The sequence below is a fragment of the Nerophis ophidion genome, linkage group LG12 (genome assembly GCF_033978795.1).
Source record: "Nerophis ophidion isolate RoL-2023_Sa linkage group LG12, RoL_Noph_v1.0, whole genome shotgun sequence".
Lineage (NCBI taxonomy): Eukaryota > Metazoa > Chordata > Actinopteri > Syngnathiformes > Syngnathidae > Nerophis > Nerophis ophidion.
Window position 1 is genome coordinate 57,787,977 of NC_084622.1, and position 21,934 is coordinate 57,809,910.

General features: G+C 40.3%; 1 protein-coding gene across 3 annotated transcripts in view; it reads left to right on the forward strand.

The window, feature by feature from the left end:
* Window positions 1-21,934, forward strand: part of srgap1a (SLIT-ROBO Rho GTPase activating protein 1a) — a 182,776-nt gene that overhangs the window by 79,104 nt on the left and 81,738 nt on the right. For all 3 annotated transcript variants that reach the window (XM_061917845.1, XM_061917846.1, XM_061917847.1), the window contains exons 3-4: window positions 9,924-10,086; window positions 21,320-21,382. In XM_061917845.1, the coding sequence (XP_061773829.1) occupies window positions 9,924-10,086; window positions 21,320-21,382 (226 nt within the window). The remainder of the gene's footprint in view (window positions 1-9,923; window positions 10,087-21,319; window positions 21,383-21,934) is intronic.

Here is a 21,934-nt window from a genome sequence, read left to right on the forward strand (position 1 = left end):
ACGCCTCCCTAGGGATGTGTTTAGGGCACGTCCAGCTGGTAGGAGGCCACGGGGAAGACCCAGGACACGTTGGGAAGACTATGTCTCCCGGCTGGCCTGGGAACGTCTCGGGATCCCCCGGGAAGAGCTAGACGAAGTGGCTGGAGATAGGGAAGTCTGGGCTTCCCTGCTTAGGCTGCTGCCCCCGCGACCCGACCTCGGATAAGCGGAAGATGATGGATGGACGGATGGATGGATGGATGGATGTTTTTGGATGAAAAATCTATTCTAATTTATAAGCTGTGTAAAAAAGGTGAAAGTTAAAAGAAATCAAGTTTGTGCTGTTTTGCCTTTTTTTTTATACACATCAGGTGTTAAAAATATTTTTAATGAATTTAATAAATATACACTTTTATTTGGTGAAAAGGATATAAGTGAAATGTCAGTTCCTGTGCTGCAGCTGTAAAAACTTCTGCTGCCGTTTTTTTTAATGAAAGACATTATCAGAGAGTTACTGGTGGACTTTACCATTTTTCCTTGCTGTTGATAAGATCTCATGTTTCAATATCCGGCAGAAAGGACGTGGCAATCCTTCACTACCAGCAGCCCGCACTGTCCTCTGGGCATTCTTTTATGTTGACCTCCTTGATTTAGACTACATGAAAGACCAGAACACACATTCAAAACAGTAACCGCGGCCAAAAGTTTAACATCGAGGTTATTTTTGCTCCTTTCACGCCCTTTGTGGACAGTTGTTTGTATAATAACTGCATAGAATCTCCTTATGGCCCCTCCATCTGTCTGTCTGTCTGACCCAGTTCCTGCCAAAGGCAAGGAGGAAGTGATGACATTGGGAGATTTTCCTGGTATTATGTGGGGTGAGCAACTCCCAATGTTAGACCCCTGGCCAAGTCGCTTCATATAAAATACTATACAGTACAAACATACTCCAGTGTGCGTGCACAATTTCATGGTCATCGTCTCATATAGAACATATGTTACTTTTTTTTGCTCATAACCTTAATTAGATTGATTTAAGTTTTGACTTCAAATTGGGGAACAACCAAATCCAGGGAGATGGAAACTGCTGTTCTAAATATGTCACCATTTTTGAAAAAGCTCAAGATATACTTTGTCCAGCGTCATGTTTGTGCCTTGTGTACACCTGGACATATACATACATAGTCGGATGCAAAAAGAAGGTATGAATTAATAAACACACAAACGTGCTATTGTTCCTTCAGAGTGGATCAACGTATACATAATGCAGGAAGAGTGTTTCCCACAGGTCAGGCATCTATTTGTATACTCTAGCCTTTAAATAGACTCCCTTTTTAGACCAGTTGATCTGCCGTTTCTTTTCTTTTTCTTCTATGTCCCACGATGGTTTCCTGCTGGCTCCGCTGTGAACGGGACTCTCGCTGCTGTGTTGGATCCGCTTTGGACTGGACTCTCGCGACTGTGTTGGATCCATTGTGGATTGAACTTTCACAGTATCATGTTAGACCCGCTCGACATCCATTGCTTTCCTCCTCTCCAAGGTTCTCATAGTCATCATTGTCACCGACGTCCCACTGGGTCATTATTGTCACCGATGTCCCACTGGGTGTGAGTTTTCCTTGGCCTTATGTGGGCCTACCGAGGATGTCGTGGTGGTTTGTGCAGCCCTTTGAGACACTAGTGATTTAGGGCTATATAAGTAAACATTGATTGATTGATTGATTGATATTTGTGGTGGGGGGTTGGGGGGGTTGACAGTGGCGGCGGCGATGACCAAGAAGAACGCGGAGTTGGAATATAATTACAACACTTTATGTACATATTTATTTAATATTTAAATATTTATATAACATGTAACTACTAGCTCCATTCACAGACAGAGTCCCATTGCTTTTATGAGCAATCGAGCGAGTCAAAAGCCGAAAAACAAACAAACAAAACATTTTTTATTTTTTCATTTTTTTTTATTTTTTATTTCATTTATTTGTGGCGGCCGTACTTCTTTCGTGGCGGGCCGCCACAAATAAATGAATGTGTGGGAAACCTTGATATAGTAATTGCTCTTTGATGCTCTCCAGTACCATTTAGCTTTTGCGTCACTTCACTTATTTGTTTTATTCTTTGCTTTTTTTTCCCCCACCATCCTACACTCTCTTTGCTCATGGCTGGCTCAATCATGCAGCTCCAGTACATCACTTTTCCTGGCCTTTTCGGAATTTACATCCTGTTTTTGCAGTTTTTTCAATGAACTTTTTGCCCATTTATTATGTTTATCAGTTATTCAACAATGCCCACCGTCTGTCCTTGCAGCAGATGGGGTACAAATACTGAAAGGCCAGTTCAAGGCCAGGTTATTTGCCGGATTCTGTGTTTTTCACCTGTTGTGTTGACAAGAGCTGCCTGTCTGTATAAACTGTTCTTGTGGGGCAAGAGCAGAGGGCATTCTTCATATGGTTCCTGTAAGACTTGACCTCTCACTCAGCCTCAGAACTTCCCCCGAAGGCACGCACAGATATTCACACTCATATTCTTCTGTAATGGATTAACCCAGGGAATGTGTGCCTTGAGGGCAGAGTGATTGGAATGCTCCAACTCACTCTGGTCTGGACAGTTTACTAGAGAACAGTAGCACAGCTTGTCAGTGGGATGCCTATTATTTTAATGTGCTTGCACGATATAGGGAATATATTCTATCAATTTGGCTAACGATAAAGCTTTTAATACAATCGTGTTATTGTTATAATGGATGTTTATTGCAAATTGTAGCAGTTTCCCACGAATTTGACAGCGACAAGCAAATGAATGCCAACGCAATGTAGCGTCCTCGCTAGTGGCTAATGTCCCTCCAGCGTGCAGCAAAGCCATTTATAAATCAGCAATCATTGCCTCCATGGCAGCAAATCAATCAATCAATCAATGTTTACTTATATAGCCCTAAATCACTAGTGTCTCAAAGGGCTGCACAAACCACTACGACATCCTCGGTAGGCCCACATAAGGGCAAGGAAAACTCACACCCAGTGGGACATCGGTGACAATGATGACTATGAGAACCTTGGAGAGGAGGAAAGCAATGGATGTCGAGCGGGTCTAACATGATACTGTGAAAGTTCAATCCATAATGGATCCAACACAGTCGCGAGAGTCCAGTTCACAGCGGAGCCAGCAGGAAACCATCCCAAGCGGAGGCGGATCAGCAGCGCAGAGATGTCCCCAGCCGATACACAGGCAAGCAGTACATGGCCACCGGATCGGACCGGACCCCCTCCACAAGGGAGAGTGGGACATAGAAGAAAAAGAAAAGAAACGGCAGATCAACTGGTCTAAAAAGGGAGTCTATTTAAAGGCTTGAGTATACAAATGAGTTTTAAGGTGAGACTTAAATGCTTCTACTGAGGTGGCATCTCGAACTGTTACCGGGGAGGGCATTCCAGAGTACGGGAGCCCGAACGGAAAACGCTCTATAGCCCGCAGACTTTTTTTGGGGCTTTGGGAATCACTAATAAGCCGGAGTCCTTTGAACGCAGATTTCTTGCCGGGACATATGGTACAATACAATCGGCAAAATAGGATGGAGCTAGGCCGTGTAGTATTTTATACGTAAGTAGTAAAACCTTAAAGTCACATCTTAAGTGCACAGGAAGCCAGTGCAGGGGAGCCAGTACAGGCGTAATGTGATCAAACTTTCTTGTTCTTGTCAAAAGTCTAGCAGCCGCATTTTGTACCAACTGTAATCTTTTAATGCTAGACATGGGGGGACCCGAAAATAATACGTTACAGTAGTCGAGGCGAGACGTAACAAACGCATGGATAATGATCTCAGCGTCCTTAGTGGACAGAATGGAGCGAATTTTAGCGATATTACGGAGATGAAAGAAGGCCGTTTTAGTAACGCTTTTAATGTGTGCCTCAAAGGAGAGAGTTGGGTCGAAGATAACACCCAGATTCTTTACCGTGTCGCCTCGTTTAATTGTTTGGTTGTCAAATGCATTGTGTCACCGCCAGATGACAAGGAATAACTCAACTTGCTACACCATACACCGGAGGAGGAGCATATGCTAAATGCAAGCTAGAGCTCTTGAATATAAACAAAGGTGGGTGAATCTATAAAAATATTGATAGTAACAATAAAAAGTAAATTATCACTATAAAGTTAATACTACCTTCGTTGGATCGATATTTTTTGTCACCTTTTTTTTGTTATAGTTCACAAACTCAGGAAATAAGTCACTGGACACAGGAGGGCTTCAAGGGCAAAAACCAAAAGATTTAAATCGGAACCAATAGTGGGAAGTAATTTAAATATTGAAATTATATTGTGACACCACCATCCTGTGTTTTTCTCTGATTACAACTTTAATCAAAAATGTAATCATTCAATGATCTTAAATATTTACATTGTTCCAAATGTTTTTATATCATTCATAATCCTTATGTGAGACAAGCACACGTTTTCCTTATCTTATGAATTCGAACTTGTAAATAAACACTAGCAAAAGTCAGCTAACAATCAAGGTAATGGCATTTGTTGTATTCCACCTCTAAAGCTCTCTTTAAAAAACTTTCAAAAACCTCCGTCTACAGTATACGCCAAACGTTTGGACACACCTTCTCCTCACTCAATGCATTTTCTTTATTTTCATGGTTATTTACATTGTGCATTGTCACTGAAGGCATCAGAACTATGAATGAACATTTGTGGAGTTATGCACTTAAGAAAAAAAGGTGAAATGACTCAAAACATGTTGTGTATTCTAGTTTCTTCAAAATAGCCACCCTTTCCTCCGATTACTGCTTTGCACACTTTTGGCATTTTCTCGATGAGCTTCAAGCACACATGTGAAGTGAAAACCATTTCAGGTGACTACCTCTAAAGAACACTTTAACAGAAGTGTCGATAAAACCATGTTACAGCAAAATACTACCAGATATTAACAGTAAATTAACTAGTAAAATACATATGTTTTGTTTACATTGTTATTTAAATGCCAAATAATCCATCCATCCATCCATTTCTACCGCTTATTCCCTTTCGGGGTCGCGGGGGGTGCTGGCGCCTATCTCAGCTACAATCGGGCGGAAGGCGGGGTACACCCTGGACAAGTCGCCACCTCATCGCAGGGCCAACACAGATAGACAGACAACATTCACACACTAGGGCCAATTTAGTGTTGCCAATCAACCTATCCCCAGGTGCATGTCTTTGGAGGTGGGAGGAAGCCGGAGTACCCGGAGGGAACCCACACATTCACGGGGAGAACATGCAAACTCCACACAGAAAGATCCCGAGCCTGGATTTGAACCCAGGACTGCAGGAACGTCGTATTGTGAGGCAGACGCACTAACCCCTCTGCCACCGTGAAGCCCATGCCAAATAATATGTAGTGAAATATATCGTTATCGAACGAGGGTGCAATATGTATCACAATATAGATTTCAAGCCATATCGCCCATCACTAATTCTGTCTGGCTCTCGGTTGCACTTCTCTCCCTCTCTGTTGTCTCACCTGCTTTGCTTCTTTGTCTCGTCTTACCTCGTCTTAACTTTCAAGAGCCTTTCGTCTGCACTTTTCTCCTAAAATCTAAACATGGAATTGATAACCAGGACTCTCAAATCCATTGATCTTCTCTAGGAGAAGCGCAGATTCTGGGGAAACTTCCGATCCTGACGAGATGTTTATTGCCGGGTACATGAGGGTCTTTTGGGGAGAAGTGGCCAGTTCTGTGCCTCCAAAGTTCTTTCCGTCTTGGACGTGAAATATTTCTACTTGGAACCATTCAGTGGCCTAGTGGTTAGAGTGTCCGCCCTGAGATCGGTAGGTTGTGAGTTCAAACCCCGGCCGAGTCATACAAAAATGGGACCCATTACCTCACTGCTTGGCACTCAGCATCAAGGGTTGGAATAGGGGGTTGAATTACCAAAAAAGGATTCCTGGGCGTGGCCAACGCTGTTGCCCACTGCTCCCCTCACCGTCCAGGGGGTGATCAAGGGTGATGGGTCAAATTAAAAGCGTTACTAAAACGGCCTTCTTTCATCTCCGTAATATCGCTAAAATTCGCTCCATTTTGTCCACTAAAGACGCCGAGATCATTATCCATGCGTTTGTTACGTCTCGTCTCGATTACTGTAACGTATTATTTTCGGGTCTCCCCATGTCTAGCATTAAAAGATTACAGCTGGTACAAAATGCGGCTGCTAGACTTTTGACAAGAACAAGAAAGTTTGATCATATTACGCCTGTACTGGCTCACCTGCACTGGCTTCCTGTGCACTTAAGATGTGATTTTAAGGTTTTACTACTTACGTATAAAATGCTACACGGTCTAGCTCCAGCCTATCTTGCCGATTGTATTGTACCATATGTCCCGGCAAGAAATCTGCGTTCAAAAGACTCCGGCTTATTAGTGATTCCTAGAGCCCAAAAAAAGTCTGCGGGCTATAGAGCGTTTTCCGTTCGGGCTCCAGTACTCTGGAATGCCCTCCCGGTAACAGTTCGAGATGCTACCTCAGTAGAAGCATTTAAGTCTCACCTTAAAACTCATCTGTATACTCTAGCCTTTAAATAGACCTCCTTTTTAGACCAGTTGATCTGCCGTTTCTTTTCTTTCTCCTATGTCCCCCCCTCCCTTGTGGAGGGGGTCCGGTCCGATGACCATGGATGAAGTACTGGCTGTCCAGAGTCGAGACCCAGGATGGACCGCTCGTCGGGACCCAGGATGGACCGCTCGCCTGTATCGGTTGGGGACATCTCTACGCTGCTGATCCGCTTGAGATGGTTTCCTGTGGACGGGACTCTCGCTGCTGTCTTGGATCCGCTTGAACTGAACTCTCGCGGCTGTGTTGGAGCCACTATGGATTGAACTTTTACAGTATCATGTTAGACCCGCTCGACATCCATTGCTTTCGGTCCCCTAGAGAGGGGGGGTTGCCCACATCTGAGGTCCTCTCCAAGGTTTCTCATAGTCAGCATTGTCACTGGCGTCCCACTGGATGTGAATTCTCTCTGCCCACTGGGTGTGAGTTTTCCTTGCTCTTTTGTGGGTTCTTCCGAGGATGTTGTAGTCGTAATGATTTGTGCAGTCCTTTGAGACATTTGTGATTTGGGGCTATATAAATAAACATTGATTGAAATGCAGAGAATAAGTTCGCCACGCCTAGTGTGTGTGACATTCATTGGTACTTTATTTTTAACTGGGATAATAGGGCATCTGCTGTTTGGATTGAGTCTAACGACAAATTCGGAAGACGATGGCAGCTAGGGATGCACCGAAATGAAAATTTGTGTCCGAAGCCGAATAAAATTTAAACGCTTGGCCGAAGGCCGAATACCGAATAATGAATGCAGTTTTTCACCATTTTTTTTATATTGCATAAATAGCCTAGAATAAATATTTAGACATGTTTTTCAAATAAAGTATTTTTTTTATTGAATATTGACATTTTTTTAATATTACAGTAGCCTTTGCTTTTCAAAAAAAGCACCAAGTTTTTCATTTATATTAGGCCTTCAAAGAAAACATGCATTCCAAAACATGCATTAAAGTGGATAAACCCACAACAAATTAATTATTGTCCTTTTGGCAAAAGTCTGCTTAGCCACAGTAGATATGCTAATAATGTAAACAGAAGGCTCAAGTAAATCTCAATTAAGTGTGTGCTTGTAACCTCTTACACTTATACAGGTAGCCTACACAACAGGCTACTAATGTAAACAGAGGCCCCACTAAATCTCAATAAGTGTGTGCTTGTAACCTCATACACTTATACAGGTACACAACATATCCCAACGTCACTGCACGTTGGTTGATTGCGTCACCGCGTCAAAAAATTGCGTCACACGCCACTATTCGGCCTTGTTTTAACTCAATCCACCGAAGGCCGAATGTGGCTTTTTTTTGCCATATTCGGCCGAATATATTCGGTTACCGATTAATCGGTGCATCCTTAATGGCAGCGATTGAAGGAGACCAAAGGCTGCTCATTGCGATGGACGGATTGGGCAGAGCTGTGGGTACTTAAACGTTGGCGATCTTGGAATTGAATGGCAAATCAGATAACATTTTGAAGAAGTTTTCTGCTCTCTAACGTGAAATTATAATTAATTTAAGAGCCATAATGGACAATTAAATCAGACAAATCCACTGGAATGTGTTTGCTCGCCTGAATTTACAATTTGGCTCCTTCTCTGAATGGTTTTGGTCCAGGTCTTACTGTAAATATCCCGGTGACACCAGCGCAGTGAAAGATGCGCTCAAACCTTCCCTCCTACAAGAACTTCTGGGATGTTTTCTCTGTTCGGGGAAGCAGAGCACAGCGGCCCCCAAGCCTATAGACCAGGGGTGCCCACGCTTTTTCTGCAGGCGAGCTACTTTCCAATTGACCAACTCGAGGGGATCTACCTCGTTTATATATATCATTTATTTATGAAAGAGACATTTTTGTAAACAAGTTAAATGTGTTTAATGATAATACAAGCATGTGTAACACATATAGATGTCTTTCTTTCACGAAGACAAGAATATAAGTTGGTGTATTACCTGATTCTGATGACTTGCATTGATTGGAATCAGACAGTAATGATGATAACGCCCACATTTTCAAATGGAGGAGAAAAAAAGTTGTCCTTTCTGTACAATACCACATGAAAGTGGTTGGTTTTTGGCATCTAATTCATCCAGCTTCCATACACTTTACAAGAAAAACATTGGCGGCAAATTCCGTAGCTTGCTTGATTGACATTCACGGCACCCGAGGGTCTTGTGAGATGACGCTGGCTGCTGCCAGTTCATTATTATGAAAAAATGACAGGGAGGAAGGCGGGAAACACTTTTTATTTCAACGGACTTTCGCGCCGTCCCTTCCGTCAAAACTCTAAAGGCCGACTGCACATTTCCTATCTTCACAATAAAAGCCCTGCTTCATGCTGCCTGCGCTAACAAAATAAGAGTCTCGGAAAGCTGGCGTGCCCAAGTGATGTGCACGCCAGCTTTCTGAGGGATCGCTTGTGCACGCCAGTTTTCCGAGACTCGGTATTTAGTTAGCGCAGGCAGCATGAAGCAGGGCTTTTATTGTGAAGATAGGAAATGTGCAGTCGGCCTTTAGAGTTTTGACGGAAGGTACGGCGCGAGAGTCTGTTGAAATAAAAAGTGTTTCTCGCCTTCCTCTCGGTCATATTTTCATAATAATGATCTTGCAGCAGCCAGCGTCATCTCACAAGACCCTCCGGTACCGTGAATGTCATTTAAGTGACGTCTTGGTGAAAATTGATGATCACTAATTTTTAGGTATATTTTTTTTAAAAGCCTGGCTCGAGATCGACTGACACACCCTCCGCGGTCGACTGGTAGCTCGCGATCGACGTAATGGGCAGCCCTGCTATAGACAATACATGCATCAATGGACGTCCCCGTTGATAGTTTTAAGTGTTTTTTGTGTGTTGTGACATGTGCTTATGTGCTTACTATACTGCTTTTTTTTTTTGTGATCTGAAGCTACTCTTGGCCTGTTGTGCTGGAATTGATCTCATTGTATTTTTTTAATTGCAATTACAGTAAAACACTATTCTATTCCACTGTAACACATTATGCATGTCTTCTGTGAAAAGTCCTTCAAAGTTCTTAACTTTCTTTTAAGAATACTCCATACTCATGTGCACAAAGAGATCATTCTATGAGTATTTAAAGCATGCATGGCCCAGGGAGCTGCATGAGCTCTGCCCCAGAAATGTCATGGGCACAAATGTGTCATACTTATCAGTGTTGTTTGTAATATATGCAGGACTTTTAGAGCCGGCGGTATCTGGGACATTTAACACCAAGGGAGGCCTATGGCGCATTACTCCTCTTGGCTCTGTTATTTTCTGACTCATTGAGTGACTGTTACAGACTTGTAGGAAAAATTACCAAATGTCAGTGTTCTGAATCGAAACTCCCTATTTCCATAGAAAAGACCAGAATCTGTTGTCGCCTGTCAACTGTTGGTACCTGCTGCTGAACCAGGTGAGGAGGGAGAGTAAGGACCACGCCACTCTGAGCGACATCTACCTGAACAATGTCATCATGAGGTTCATGCAGGTTAGCGAGGACTCCACACGACTACTGAAGAAGGTGAGGTCTATTATGATCCTTCCAATTTTCAACACCATTAAGCAAACATTTTTTTTTTTTACAAAAACATTACTTATGGCGATACGCGTATCTGTATTTGTTTGTAACGTAGTTTAGGTTGAATAATTAGCTCTTCTCTTGTTTTTAACCTTCTCAGCCCCAAAATCTTGCATTAAGAAGGATACTGATCCCATGCCTGCTTTGCGTGTATTTTCATTGGTCAAATTGATATTAGAAATTGTGTTATGTTGTTATTTTGACAGCAGCATTTTGGAGCCTGAAAATACTTCAACCTCCACCATGTGTTTTAAAGTTATACACTGTATACACTATCACATGGAGTTCAATACCTTGGTTTTCATTAGTATTGGCCCTACATGGTGGGTTGTTTTACAGTACTCTCAATAAGCCGACTGACTTGTATCGCAATTGTGTTGAGCGAGTTGATGGCAGGCTAACACAAACATGTTTTAAATGAAAGACCTGTAGGGAACACATTGCACACTTGTTGTGTATTAATAACACTACATGACAAGAGTCCCAAACTTGTTGAGTTCTTTGTTAAGGCACTTAAGTCCATGGAATGACACGCGCGCAAACGGACTTGTTTGTTTGGCACGATATTTGGCCGTACGATAACTGAGACAGTATACCACGAAATCCAGGGCAAAGTTATGGCGCAAACTGAATCCTCTATGCTTTTGATTAAGACCTTTGTGGTATAGGCTTTTGTTTATTTGTTTCTAAAGTGACTGATAGTTAAAATAATCATACACATTCATCATCAAAGTGTTTTAGTAATATATTTATAAATATTTACATGTGGGTTTATCTCTTTTTGAAAGTTACATTTCAGAAATGCAGTCTTGATCAACATAATTCCACATAACTTGGGCTTTAATGCTTGAAGACCAAAGCTTCACGACAAAAACCGGTCCACACCACAAAGATGACAACTCCCTAGTGGATTATGAGTTCCTTTGCTCTTGAAGTCACATGAATTTACCACAGACCCAAATTACAAGGTGACTTTGCCTTAGAGGCATTCTGTTGTGTCAGTTTATCTTGAGTGACTATTTCTATCTGGTCCGTCTTTCTTTCTGGCTGTTAAGTCTTGCAAACCATAAGCCATAAACCTTTAACCCCCCGTTGAGGTAAGGTCCTTTCATTCATGTTCTCAGAAACAGGAAACTGCTGCTCCCATTTCCTTCACTGTTTGAAGTGTCACAGATCTTTTAATTGTGTCAAATTTTACAAAGCTGTCATACAGATATGTCTGTCCTTGCCCTATCTTTACACATAGAATGCTGCAAAACTTTACATATGAACGAAATTAATTATGTTTATAATATAAGGCTAAGTTCCTTTGAGCTTTGGTGTATTATGGCTTTTCACCGCAACAGTCAAAGTAAAACAGTGAATAGCAGGACAGACATTTTGCAGGTTTACGCCCCCAAAAATTATGACATTCCACATTTTTTTTCAATTTGTATTACAGTGTTTTCACAGGACTGGATTGTCTTTATGGCATTGGGTTGCCGGGTGTCAGTGCTTTATCAAGTTGTCATCAACTTTGCATTTTTAGCTCCAATGCAAAACTCTGTGTGTGGAAAGGTTAAACTGAGTTTTTTTTGTTTTGTTGTATAACAAATGACCAACATTATCTCGTATTTTTAAACCTTATTTAACAACAGAACATGAACCTATTGACTTATGGTTGTCGCACATTTTAGAACATGCATGGGGGCGATTAAAGAAAACATTTAGGATGTTTCCTGGGCTTCAAGTAAGTGTGTGCTGTTGTTAGAAATTATGATAATAATAATAATAATAATAATAATAATAATAAATAATTACATTTGTAACACACTTTACAATTGTTAAAATCTAAAAATGCTACAAAGTATAAAAATAAAAAAATACAAAATAAAAATAGATGCACCACCATATGTCTCATACCTTTTATATTGATGAACAGGTGTGTTAAGAAGCAGAGTTAAAATATCATCCACTACGCAGTAAGAAGGATAGGTTTTAGTGACAAGACCATAATAATTTGTTGTGACAAAGAGCAAATCTTAAAAAGAACTAAAAACAGATGACAAATCTTTATGTGATGGTCCAAATTTAATTGTAGCGAGCTGCCACGAATAAAGTTTTAGTGAAAAGACCATTATAATTTGTTGTGAGCAAAGAGCAGGGACGCTAAAACCAAATCTTAAAAAAAAAACCTAAAAACGGATGACAAATCTTTATGTGGTGGTCCAAATGTAATTATGGAGATCTGCCACGAATAAATACTTTAATAGTAAACTCTGATTTAATTAAGCTCTATAGTTGCATTGTGTACCACTTCAGTATTTAATTTCACAATAAATTCAGGTGACATTGTGCAGAAACATGGCAATTTAGTGGGAGGTCCAGGTTATAGGAGACAAGTGCTCACCCTCTAATTAAAGAGTTTTCAAGCCTTTGATCCCAGCAGAGCTTCAATAATGAGGCATAAACAACAAAATACTTCCAGACGTTACTTGGGCTCCTTCAGAGTTTTGAGGACACATCTGTGTTGTTGCCATCCTTGCTTAAAATGCGTGTTTTTATCTCCTGTTGCTCTCAGATTTCATGTTATGAGAGTGAAAAGAAGTCCCGGTACTCCATAGTACCCATCATGTCTTCATCAACATGATCTGTGTTGCTATTTACTTTCTGGATGGAGGACATAAAAAAATAACATAAATTCATCACTTTTGTTAAGGCACTCATCTCCTTATTTTTCCTCTGCTGAGTGAGAATGTATCACATGTATTCACTTTGCATTATTCATACCGCTAGTCGCTTGTTATACACTACCCTCCTTTATTTATAGAAGTCACGTTCTGTGGCTGCAGCTACCTGCTTTTCAACCTTTCAAAAAAGGCTTAAGGATCTCTTATTCGCAAGTTACGTGACTGGTGTCTATTTTATAGCTGTGAATTTGCGGCTCTGTGGTATGATTTGTTCATCTGAAACTTAATATTTCACAAGAAGCAGTATATTATCAGAAATGGTTTTTTTTACCCCTGATTCAAAGCCTTCCTAGAATGAGTTGAGATACTGTAATTTACCAGTCACTTTATATCTCAGCACTTTTCCACGGTCATAAGTTTCTGGTAGTCAGATGAACGATAAAATTGCTGCTCAGTGAGTTTCCTCTGTGGCGTGGCTTGCACTCTTCGTCGCACTGCAACATGATGCATTGCTGCACGGATCGTGTGTTGGGACTGTCCTCTTCCTGTCAATGAGTAAAGCACACTAGAGAGAGAGTGTTCTCTTCTTGACAGAAGCAGCAGCAGCCTAGTACATCTGCAGCTGCATTTCACTACAATGACTTGGTTGACTCTTGACAAAAGTGGTATTGCAAGAGAGACAGGACTTGTGTGAGCTTGTTCGCTCACAAATGATCTCCTTTTAGAAATTCAATCTTCAAACGGTTGTGCCCCCAATGGGGTTTTTTGTCGCATTAAACTGAACTTCATTGTCTCGACATTCACAGACCAGGTGGCGTGCGAACCAGACCTATAGAGTCTCCTTTTTGAAGTGTTTACTACTTCAGTTTATAGTACAGACATTTTGAGATTAAAAGGATAGGCCTATTTCAGGGATGATTTCATTAATTAAACTACGGCTGTCTTCGAACAAGGATTTTAATAGTCAAATCCTATTTGTTAGATTTTGCCTAACGTCGACGATCACTTGAATGTATGATGTTTTCTTTAAAGGCCTACTGAAATGAGATTTTCTTATTCAAACGGGGATAGCAGGTCCATTCTATGTGTCATACTTGCCATATTTTTGCTGAAAGGATTTAGTAGAGAACATCGATGATTAAGTTTGATACGTACTACTTACGTATAAAATACTACGCGGTCTAGCTTCATCCTATCTTGCCGATTGTATTGTACCATATGTCCCGGCAAGAAATCTGCGTTCAAAGGACTCCGGCTTATTAGTGATTCCCAAAGCCCAAAAAAAGTCTGCGGGCTATGGAGCGTTTTCCGTTCGGGCTCCAGTACTCTGGAATGCCCTCCCGGTAACAGTTCGAGATGCCACCTCTGTAGAAGCATTTAAGTCTCACCTTAAAACTCATTTGTATACTCTAGCCTTTAAATAGACTCCCTTTTTAGACCAGTTGATCTGCCGTTTCTTTTCTTTTTCTTCTATGTCCCACTCTCCCTTGTGGAGGGGGTCCGGTCCGATCCGGTGGCCATGTACTGCTTGCCTGTGTATCGGCTGGGGACATCTCTGCGCTGCTGATCCGCCTCCGCTTGGGATGGTTTCCTGCTGGCTCCGCTGTGAACGGGACTCTCGCTGCTCTGTTGGAGTTTTCCTTGCCCTTATGTGGGCCTACCGAGGATGTCGTAGTGGTTTGTGCAGCCCTTTGAGACACTAGTGATTTAGGGCTATGTAAGTAAACATTGATTGATTGATTGAAAGTTTGCAACTTTTGGTCGCTAATAAAAAAGCCTTGCCTTTTACCGGAAAAGTAGCAGACGATGTTTTGATTGATTGATTGATACTTTTATTAGTAGATTGCACAGTTCAGTACATATTCCGTACAATTGACCACTAAATGGTAACACCCCAATAAGTTTTTCAACTTGTTTAAGTCGGGGTCCACGTTAATCAATTCATGGTACATACGTGCGCGTGATGTCACTGGTTGTAGGGCTCCTCACATCCTCACATTGTTTATTATGTGAGCCTCCAGCAGCGAGAGCTATTCGGACCGAGAAAGCGACAATTTCCCCATTAATTTGAGCGAGTAAAGGACTAGGAAAAAAAAAAAAAGGCAATTGCAGTGAGAGCGAATCTGATGTTTTTAGACACATTTACTAGGATAATTCTGGGAAATCCCTTATCTGCCTATTGTGTTGCTAGTGTTTTAGTGAGTTAAATAGTACCTTATAGTCGGAAGGGTGTGGCCATGGGTGTGTTGACAGGTGTGTTGAGGGAAGTCACGAAGCTGCAGCAGGACAGAAGCTCCGCTGATCGCCGGTAAGCGACTTATTACCACAATTTTCTCACCAAAAACTGCCGGTTGACATGTAGTTGGGATCCATGTTCGCTTGACCGCTCTGATCCATAGTAAAGCTTCACCTCCGGAAATTTTAAACAAGGAAACACTGTGTGTTTGTGTGACTAAAAGCTAAAGCTTCCCACCTCCATCTTTCTTCTTTGACTTCTCAATTATTTATTGAACAAATTGCAAAAGACTCAGCAACACATATGTCCAAAATACTGTGTAATTGCGCGATGAAAAGAGACTACTTTTAGCCATAAGTGGTGCTGGGCTAATATGTCCCCTGCAACCAATAACGTCACAAACATGCGTCATCATTCTGTGACGTTTTCAACAGGAAACTCCGCAGGAAATTTAAAATTGTAATTTAGTGAACTAAACCGGCCGTATTGGCATGTGTTGCAATGTTAATATTTCATCATTGATATATAAACTATCAGACTGCGTGGTCGGTACTAGTGGCTTTCAGTAGGCCTTTAAAGGGGAACATTATCACCAAACCTATGCAAGCGTCAATATATACCTTGCTGTTGCAGAAAAAAGACCATGTATTTTTCCAACCGATTTCTGAACTCTAAATGGGCGAATTTTGGCAAATTAGACGCCTTTCTGTTTATCGGTCTTTTAGCGATGACGTCAGAACGTAACATCACCGAGGTAACACACCCGCCATTTTCATTTTCACATTACAAACACCGGGTCTCAGCTCTGTTATTTTCCGTTTTTTCGACTATTTTTTGGGACCTTGGAGACATCATGCCTCGTCGGTGTGTTGTCGGAGGGTGTAACAACACTAACAGGGAGGGATTCAAGTTGCACCACTGGCAAGAAATCTGCCGCCAGACCCCCATTAAATGTGCCAGACTGTCTGCACATTTTACCGGCGATGCTAAGACAGACATGGCACAGAGATGTATGGATAACCTCCAGATGCATTTGCAACGATTAAGTCAACGAAATCACAAAGGTGAGTTTTGCTGATGTTGTTGACTGATGTGATAATCAGACATATTTGGTCACGGCATGACTGCCAGCTAATCGATGCTAACATGCTATTTACGCTAGCTGTATGTACATTTGAAACTAGATACCCACATTTAATGCGAAACAAACACTTACCAATCGACGGATTTAAGTTGCTCCAGTGTCACAAGATGCGAAAGTCCTGATCGTTTGGTCCGCACATTTTACCGGCGATGCTAATAAGGCAACCATGCTATGGGCCACTTCATTAGGTACACCCACGCTATGGCCGAATAGCGTCAATAGCTATTCGCTCAATAGTTTCAATTTCTTCAATTTAGTTTTCGCTATCTGCCTCCATACTCCAACCATCTGTTTCAATACATGCGTAATAACAAATGTGGTAAAGGATGTGATATCATCACACCATGAAACAATGACCCCTCTGAGGAGGTCTGAAGTGACTGCCGAAACTTCGATTTATTTTTACTCTCGAAAAACTATTTGTCTGCACACAATTTTTTACATATATTTATAGAAGAAATGATGATCCCTATGGATTTATCCTCCAAATACACTTGCTGTACACGGGAACGGAATATTAATAACAGACTATTCGACTACATGGTTGATAGTCAAATCAGACTCCTCCGAATCGGTTCGCTAAATCTCCCGACTATTTGAAGACAACCCAAAATTAAACTACTGAATATAAATTCAATGTTACAATGGTTAAGTAATGAATGAATAAATCAGCATGACTTGTATGTTTAATATACAAAATGCATGTGATAATTTTTGATTTTGAAAGGTTACTGAACTGTCGGTCTCTGCCTCTAAACATATGGAACATTATGGTTTGCCTCTTCCCTGTATTTACAGCTAATGCACACATACTCTTGCAGCCTTTTTGATGCTGAGAAGACCTTTCATTAAGCTCTGGAACATTTCCAAATTCTCTGAATGCAGGCGAGTTAATGACCGTTAGATCTGACAGATAGTCAAATGTTTAGTCCTCTGAACTGATGCTTGTTAAAGGATTTCCCTTTTGACAAGGCATGTGTTTAGGAGCCTTTTTTGTCTTTGCAAGAATGTGGCTTGAAAGATTTTTTCAGATGCGGTGGTGCGACAAAGACAAATTGCAGCTGTACTTTAAACCTGCTGAGGTTTCATGTGATGTCATATTTGAGGTATTTTCCCTAAAAAGTCTTGTGAATTGTACCATCTTAGGGGTTTTCAACATTAGAGGTTCTATTATCCACATTTGATTTCCAATCCTATGCATTGTTGCCTGTTTCTAAGTTTGGCTGGTTTCTAAATGTATAGGCTCCTCAGATTTGATAAGAGGTGCAGGTTAGGAAATTAACAGTCCATAATTATATTGTAGGCTTGTTAATCAGCAAGGTTCTCTAATTCTAGACACCAGCCTGACAGCCTTTATTAAGAATGTAATCCACTTTGCTCTGTATTGAATCAGATCATCTGCCATGCAGCTTTAGAACGTGTGAATTGGAAGAGTGTCGAGCTTGTGCATCTTGTAGGTCTTTTCTGTTCTGGAGAGCTGAGGTCCATTGTGTGAACTTTTTATTGTCTTAAAAGTACTGTTATGCACCAAACCATGCTCAGATGTCGCTCTTTGGGAGTAGGGCCAGAGTGTGCTACATCCACATTTTCCCCCAAACAGTTGTGAAAATATTGCAGGATGGTTTTCCATCAGCTTTAAAACTACCAATTACTCATTTTATTTTGAAGTATTGGTTGTGTGGTTATGATGCAGTTTATTGCACTTTTATCTATGTATGTATTGTATGTGTATATATATATACATATATATATATATATATATATATATATATATATATATCAAGGACTGCAGGACCTTCGTATTGTGAGGCAGACGCACTAACCCCTCTGCCACCGTGAAGGCTCGGGATCTTTCTGTGTGGAGTTTGCATGTTCTCCCCGTGAATGAGTGGGTTCCCTGCACCTCCAAAGACATGCACCTGGGGATAGGTTGATTGGCGACACTAAATTGGCCCTAGTGTGTGAATGTAAGTGTGAATGTTGTCTGTCTATCTGTGTTGGCCCTGTGATGAGGTGGTGACTTGTCCAGGGTGTACCCCGCCTCCCGCCTGATTGTAGCTGAGATAAGCGCCAGCACCCCCCGCGACCCCAAAGGGAATAAGCGGTAGAAAAATGGAGATATATATATATATATATATATATATATATATATATATATATATATATATATATATATATATATATATATGTATATGTATATGTATGGATGTATATATATATATATATACATATACATATACATATACATATACATGTATATGTATATGTATGGATGTATATATATATATATATATATATATACATATACATATACATATATATGTATATGTATATATATATGTATATGTATATGTATATATATATATGTATATGTATGGATGTATATATATATATATATATATATATATATATATATATATATATGTATGTATGTGTATATGTATGTATATGTATGTATGTGTATATGTATGTATATATACGTATGTGTATATATATATATATATATGTATATATTAGGGGTGGGAAAAAAATTGATTCAAATTCGGATCGCGATTCTCACGTTGTGCAATTCAGAATCGATTCTTGATTTTTTTTTTCTTTTTTATCAAATTTTTTTTTTTTTATCAATCCAACAAAACAATACACAACAATACCATAACAATGCAATCCAATTCCAAAACCAAACCTGACCCAGAAACACTCAGAACTGCAATAAACAGAGCAATTGAGAGGAGACACAAACATGACACAGAACAAACCAAAAGTAATGAAACAAAAATAATATTATCAACAACAGTATCAATATTAGTTATAATTTCAGCATAGTAGTGATTAAAAATCCCTCATTGACATTATCATTAGACATTTATTAAAAAAAAAAAAAAAGTACAATAGTATCACAGTGGCTTACACTTGCATCGCATCTCATAAGCTTGACAACACACTGTGTCCAATGTTTTCACAAAGATAAAATAAGTCATATTTTTGGTTCGTTTAATAGTTAAAACAAATAGACATTATTGCAATCAGTTGATAAAACATTGTCCTTTACAATTCTAAAAGCTTTTTAAAAAAAATCTACTACTCTGCTAGCATATCAGCAGACTGGGGTAGATCCTGCTGAAATCCTATGTTTTGAATGAATACAGAATCGTTTTGAATCGGAAAAATATCGTTTTTGAATCTAGAACCGCGTTGAATCAAAAAAATCCATTTATAATTGAATCGCGACCCCAAGAATCGATATTGAACCGAATCGTGGGACACCCAAAGATTTGCAGCCCTAATATATATATATATATATATATATATATATATATATATATAACCAATCCTTCAAAACAAATGGGTAGTTGATAGTTATGTTCTTTACGAGAGTAGGTAATGTACGCAAGGCTGTCTTGAGTTTCCAATCATTTCTACAACTCGTATTTTTTTGTGATCACAAAAAACAATAATGAAGTTTGATTCCTTTATGAATTTATTATGGGTCTACTGAAAATGTGACCAAATCTGCTGGGTCAAAAGTATACATATTCAATATTTGGTTACATGTCCCTTGGCAAGACTCACTGCAATTAGGCACTTTTGGTAGCCATCCACAAGCATCTGGCAAGCTTCTGGTTACATTTTTGACCACTCCTCTTGACAAAATTGTTGTTGTTCAGTTAAATTGGTTGGTTTTCTGACATGGACTTTTTTCTTCAGCATTGCCCACATGTTTAAGTCAGGACTTTGGGGAGGCCATTCTAAAACCTTAATTCAAGCCTGATTTAGCCATTCCTTTACCACTTTTGGCGTGTGTTTGGGGTCATTGGTTGGTTGAACACCCAACTGCGCCCAAGACCCAACATCCGGCCTGATGATTTTAGGTTGTCCTGAAGAATTTGGAGGTTTAAACTTTTATTAGTTGATTGCACAGTAAAGTACATACAGTATTCCGTACAATTGACCACTAAATGGTAACACCTGAATAAGTTTTTCAATTTGTCCACGTTAATCAATTCATGGTAATTCTTCTTTTTCATTGTCCCATTTAAAGCAGCAGTTCCATTGGCAGCAAAACAGACCCAGAGCATAATACTACTACCACCATGCTTGACGGTAGCCATGGTGTTCCTGGGATTAAAAGCCTCACCTTTTCTCTTCCAAACATATTGCTGGGTATTGTGCCCTAACAGCTCAATTGTTGTTTCATCTGACATCACATAAGTCTCACCTTAAAACTAATTTGTATACTCTAGCCTTTAAATAGACTCCCTTTTTAGACCAGTTGATCTGCCGTTTCTTTTCTTTTTCTTCTATGTCCCACTCTCCCTTGTGGAGGGGGTCCGGTCCGATCCGGTGGCCATGTCCTGCTTGCCTGTGTATCGGCTGGGGACATCTCTGCACTGCTGATCCGCCTCCGCTTGGGATGGTTTCCTGCTGGCTCCGCTGTGAGCGGGACTCTCGCGACTGTGTTGGATCCATTATAGATTGAACTTTCACAGTATCATGTTAGACCCGCTCGACATCCATCGCTTTCCTCCTCTCCAAGGTTCTCATAGTCATCATTGTCACCGACGTCCCACTGGGTGTGATTTTTCCTTGCCCTTATGTGGGCCTACCGAGGATGTCGTAGTGGTTTGTGCAGCCCTTTGAGACTCTAGTGATTTAGGGCTATATAAGTAAACATTGATTGATTGATTGACAAATAAAAGACCTTCTGGAGGAAAGTTCTGTGGTCAGATGAAACGAAAATGGAGCTGTTTGCCATGTCCAATTGCAATCTTTCATGTGAGGGGTGCTAAGAGGGTCTGTCACAGGGCCACACAATCAAACGGCACGTCTACAAACAAATCCTGCGATATTTGCTTCGGTCAGTGTGCGAGAAAATGCAAGCATTGTGGCAGGACAACTCGTGGTTGTTTGAATATGACAACGTGGCTGCTCACAACGTCCTGAGCATATGACCGTTCCTGGCCGTTTGAGTTTGTATATATTTTGTAAAATCAGTCCTGGAACTTCGTTCACACCTCGTTAATGCTTTGATTTCCCATGTCTAAATCCATTATTTCAACAAGTGAAACTGTTTTAAGTAATTTGCTGTCTCTTTCTCATTGGTTTCTTTATCTCTTTTTTTTCCAGAGCAAGGAAATCGCATTTCAGCTCCAGGAAGACTTAATGAAGGTCCTTAATGAGCTGTACACAGTAAGTAATAATGATTTTCCCTTTTCAAGCTAATGGGTTTTGATGGCATGGCACCCTGGGTTGCTCAGAACGACTGACAGTATTCTTTTGTGTACACTTAGAGTTGCATTGTTGGGATCATTAATCATGTTTAATTTTGAAGGTGATGCACATAAAAATCTACAAAATAAAAAAATGATTTAAGGTACACAGGACATTAGTGATGGGTAAAAAAATGCCTCAGTGAGCCAATGACACACTCGCTAGCTGCATTGACACTTCACTGTTACTGTGTTGCTGTTCCATAATGGTCATCTGACATCCACTGCTTTTAAAGATTCATTACATTCATCTTGCAAATAAAATGAATAGTTGGCAAATGTAGTTGTTTTAGCTTTTATTTTAAACAAATTGCTGCACAAAAAAGTGTAACTCTGGTCAATGAGCCAAATAAAAAGAGAAAACAATGAACATTTCCCGTATTTAGCGCTATAAAATCAAAACGATCCCAGATCAAAATTCCGCAACATCCATCTGAAGTCGGCACGACCGTGTTTACCTTCAAACTTAAAA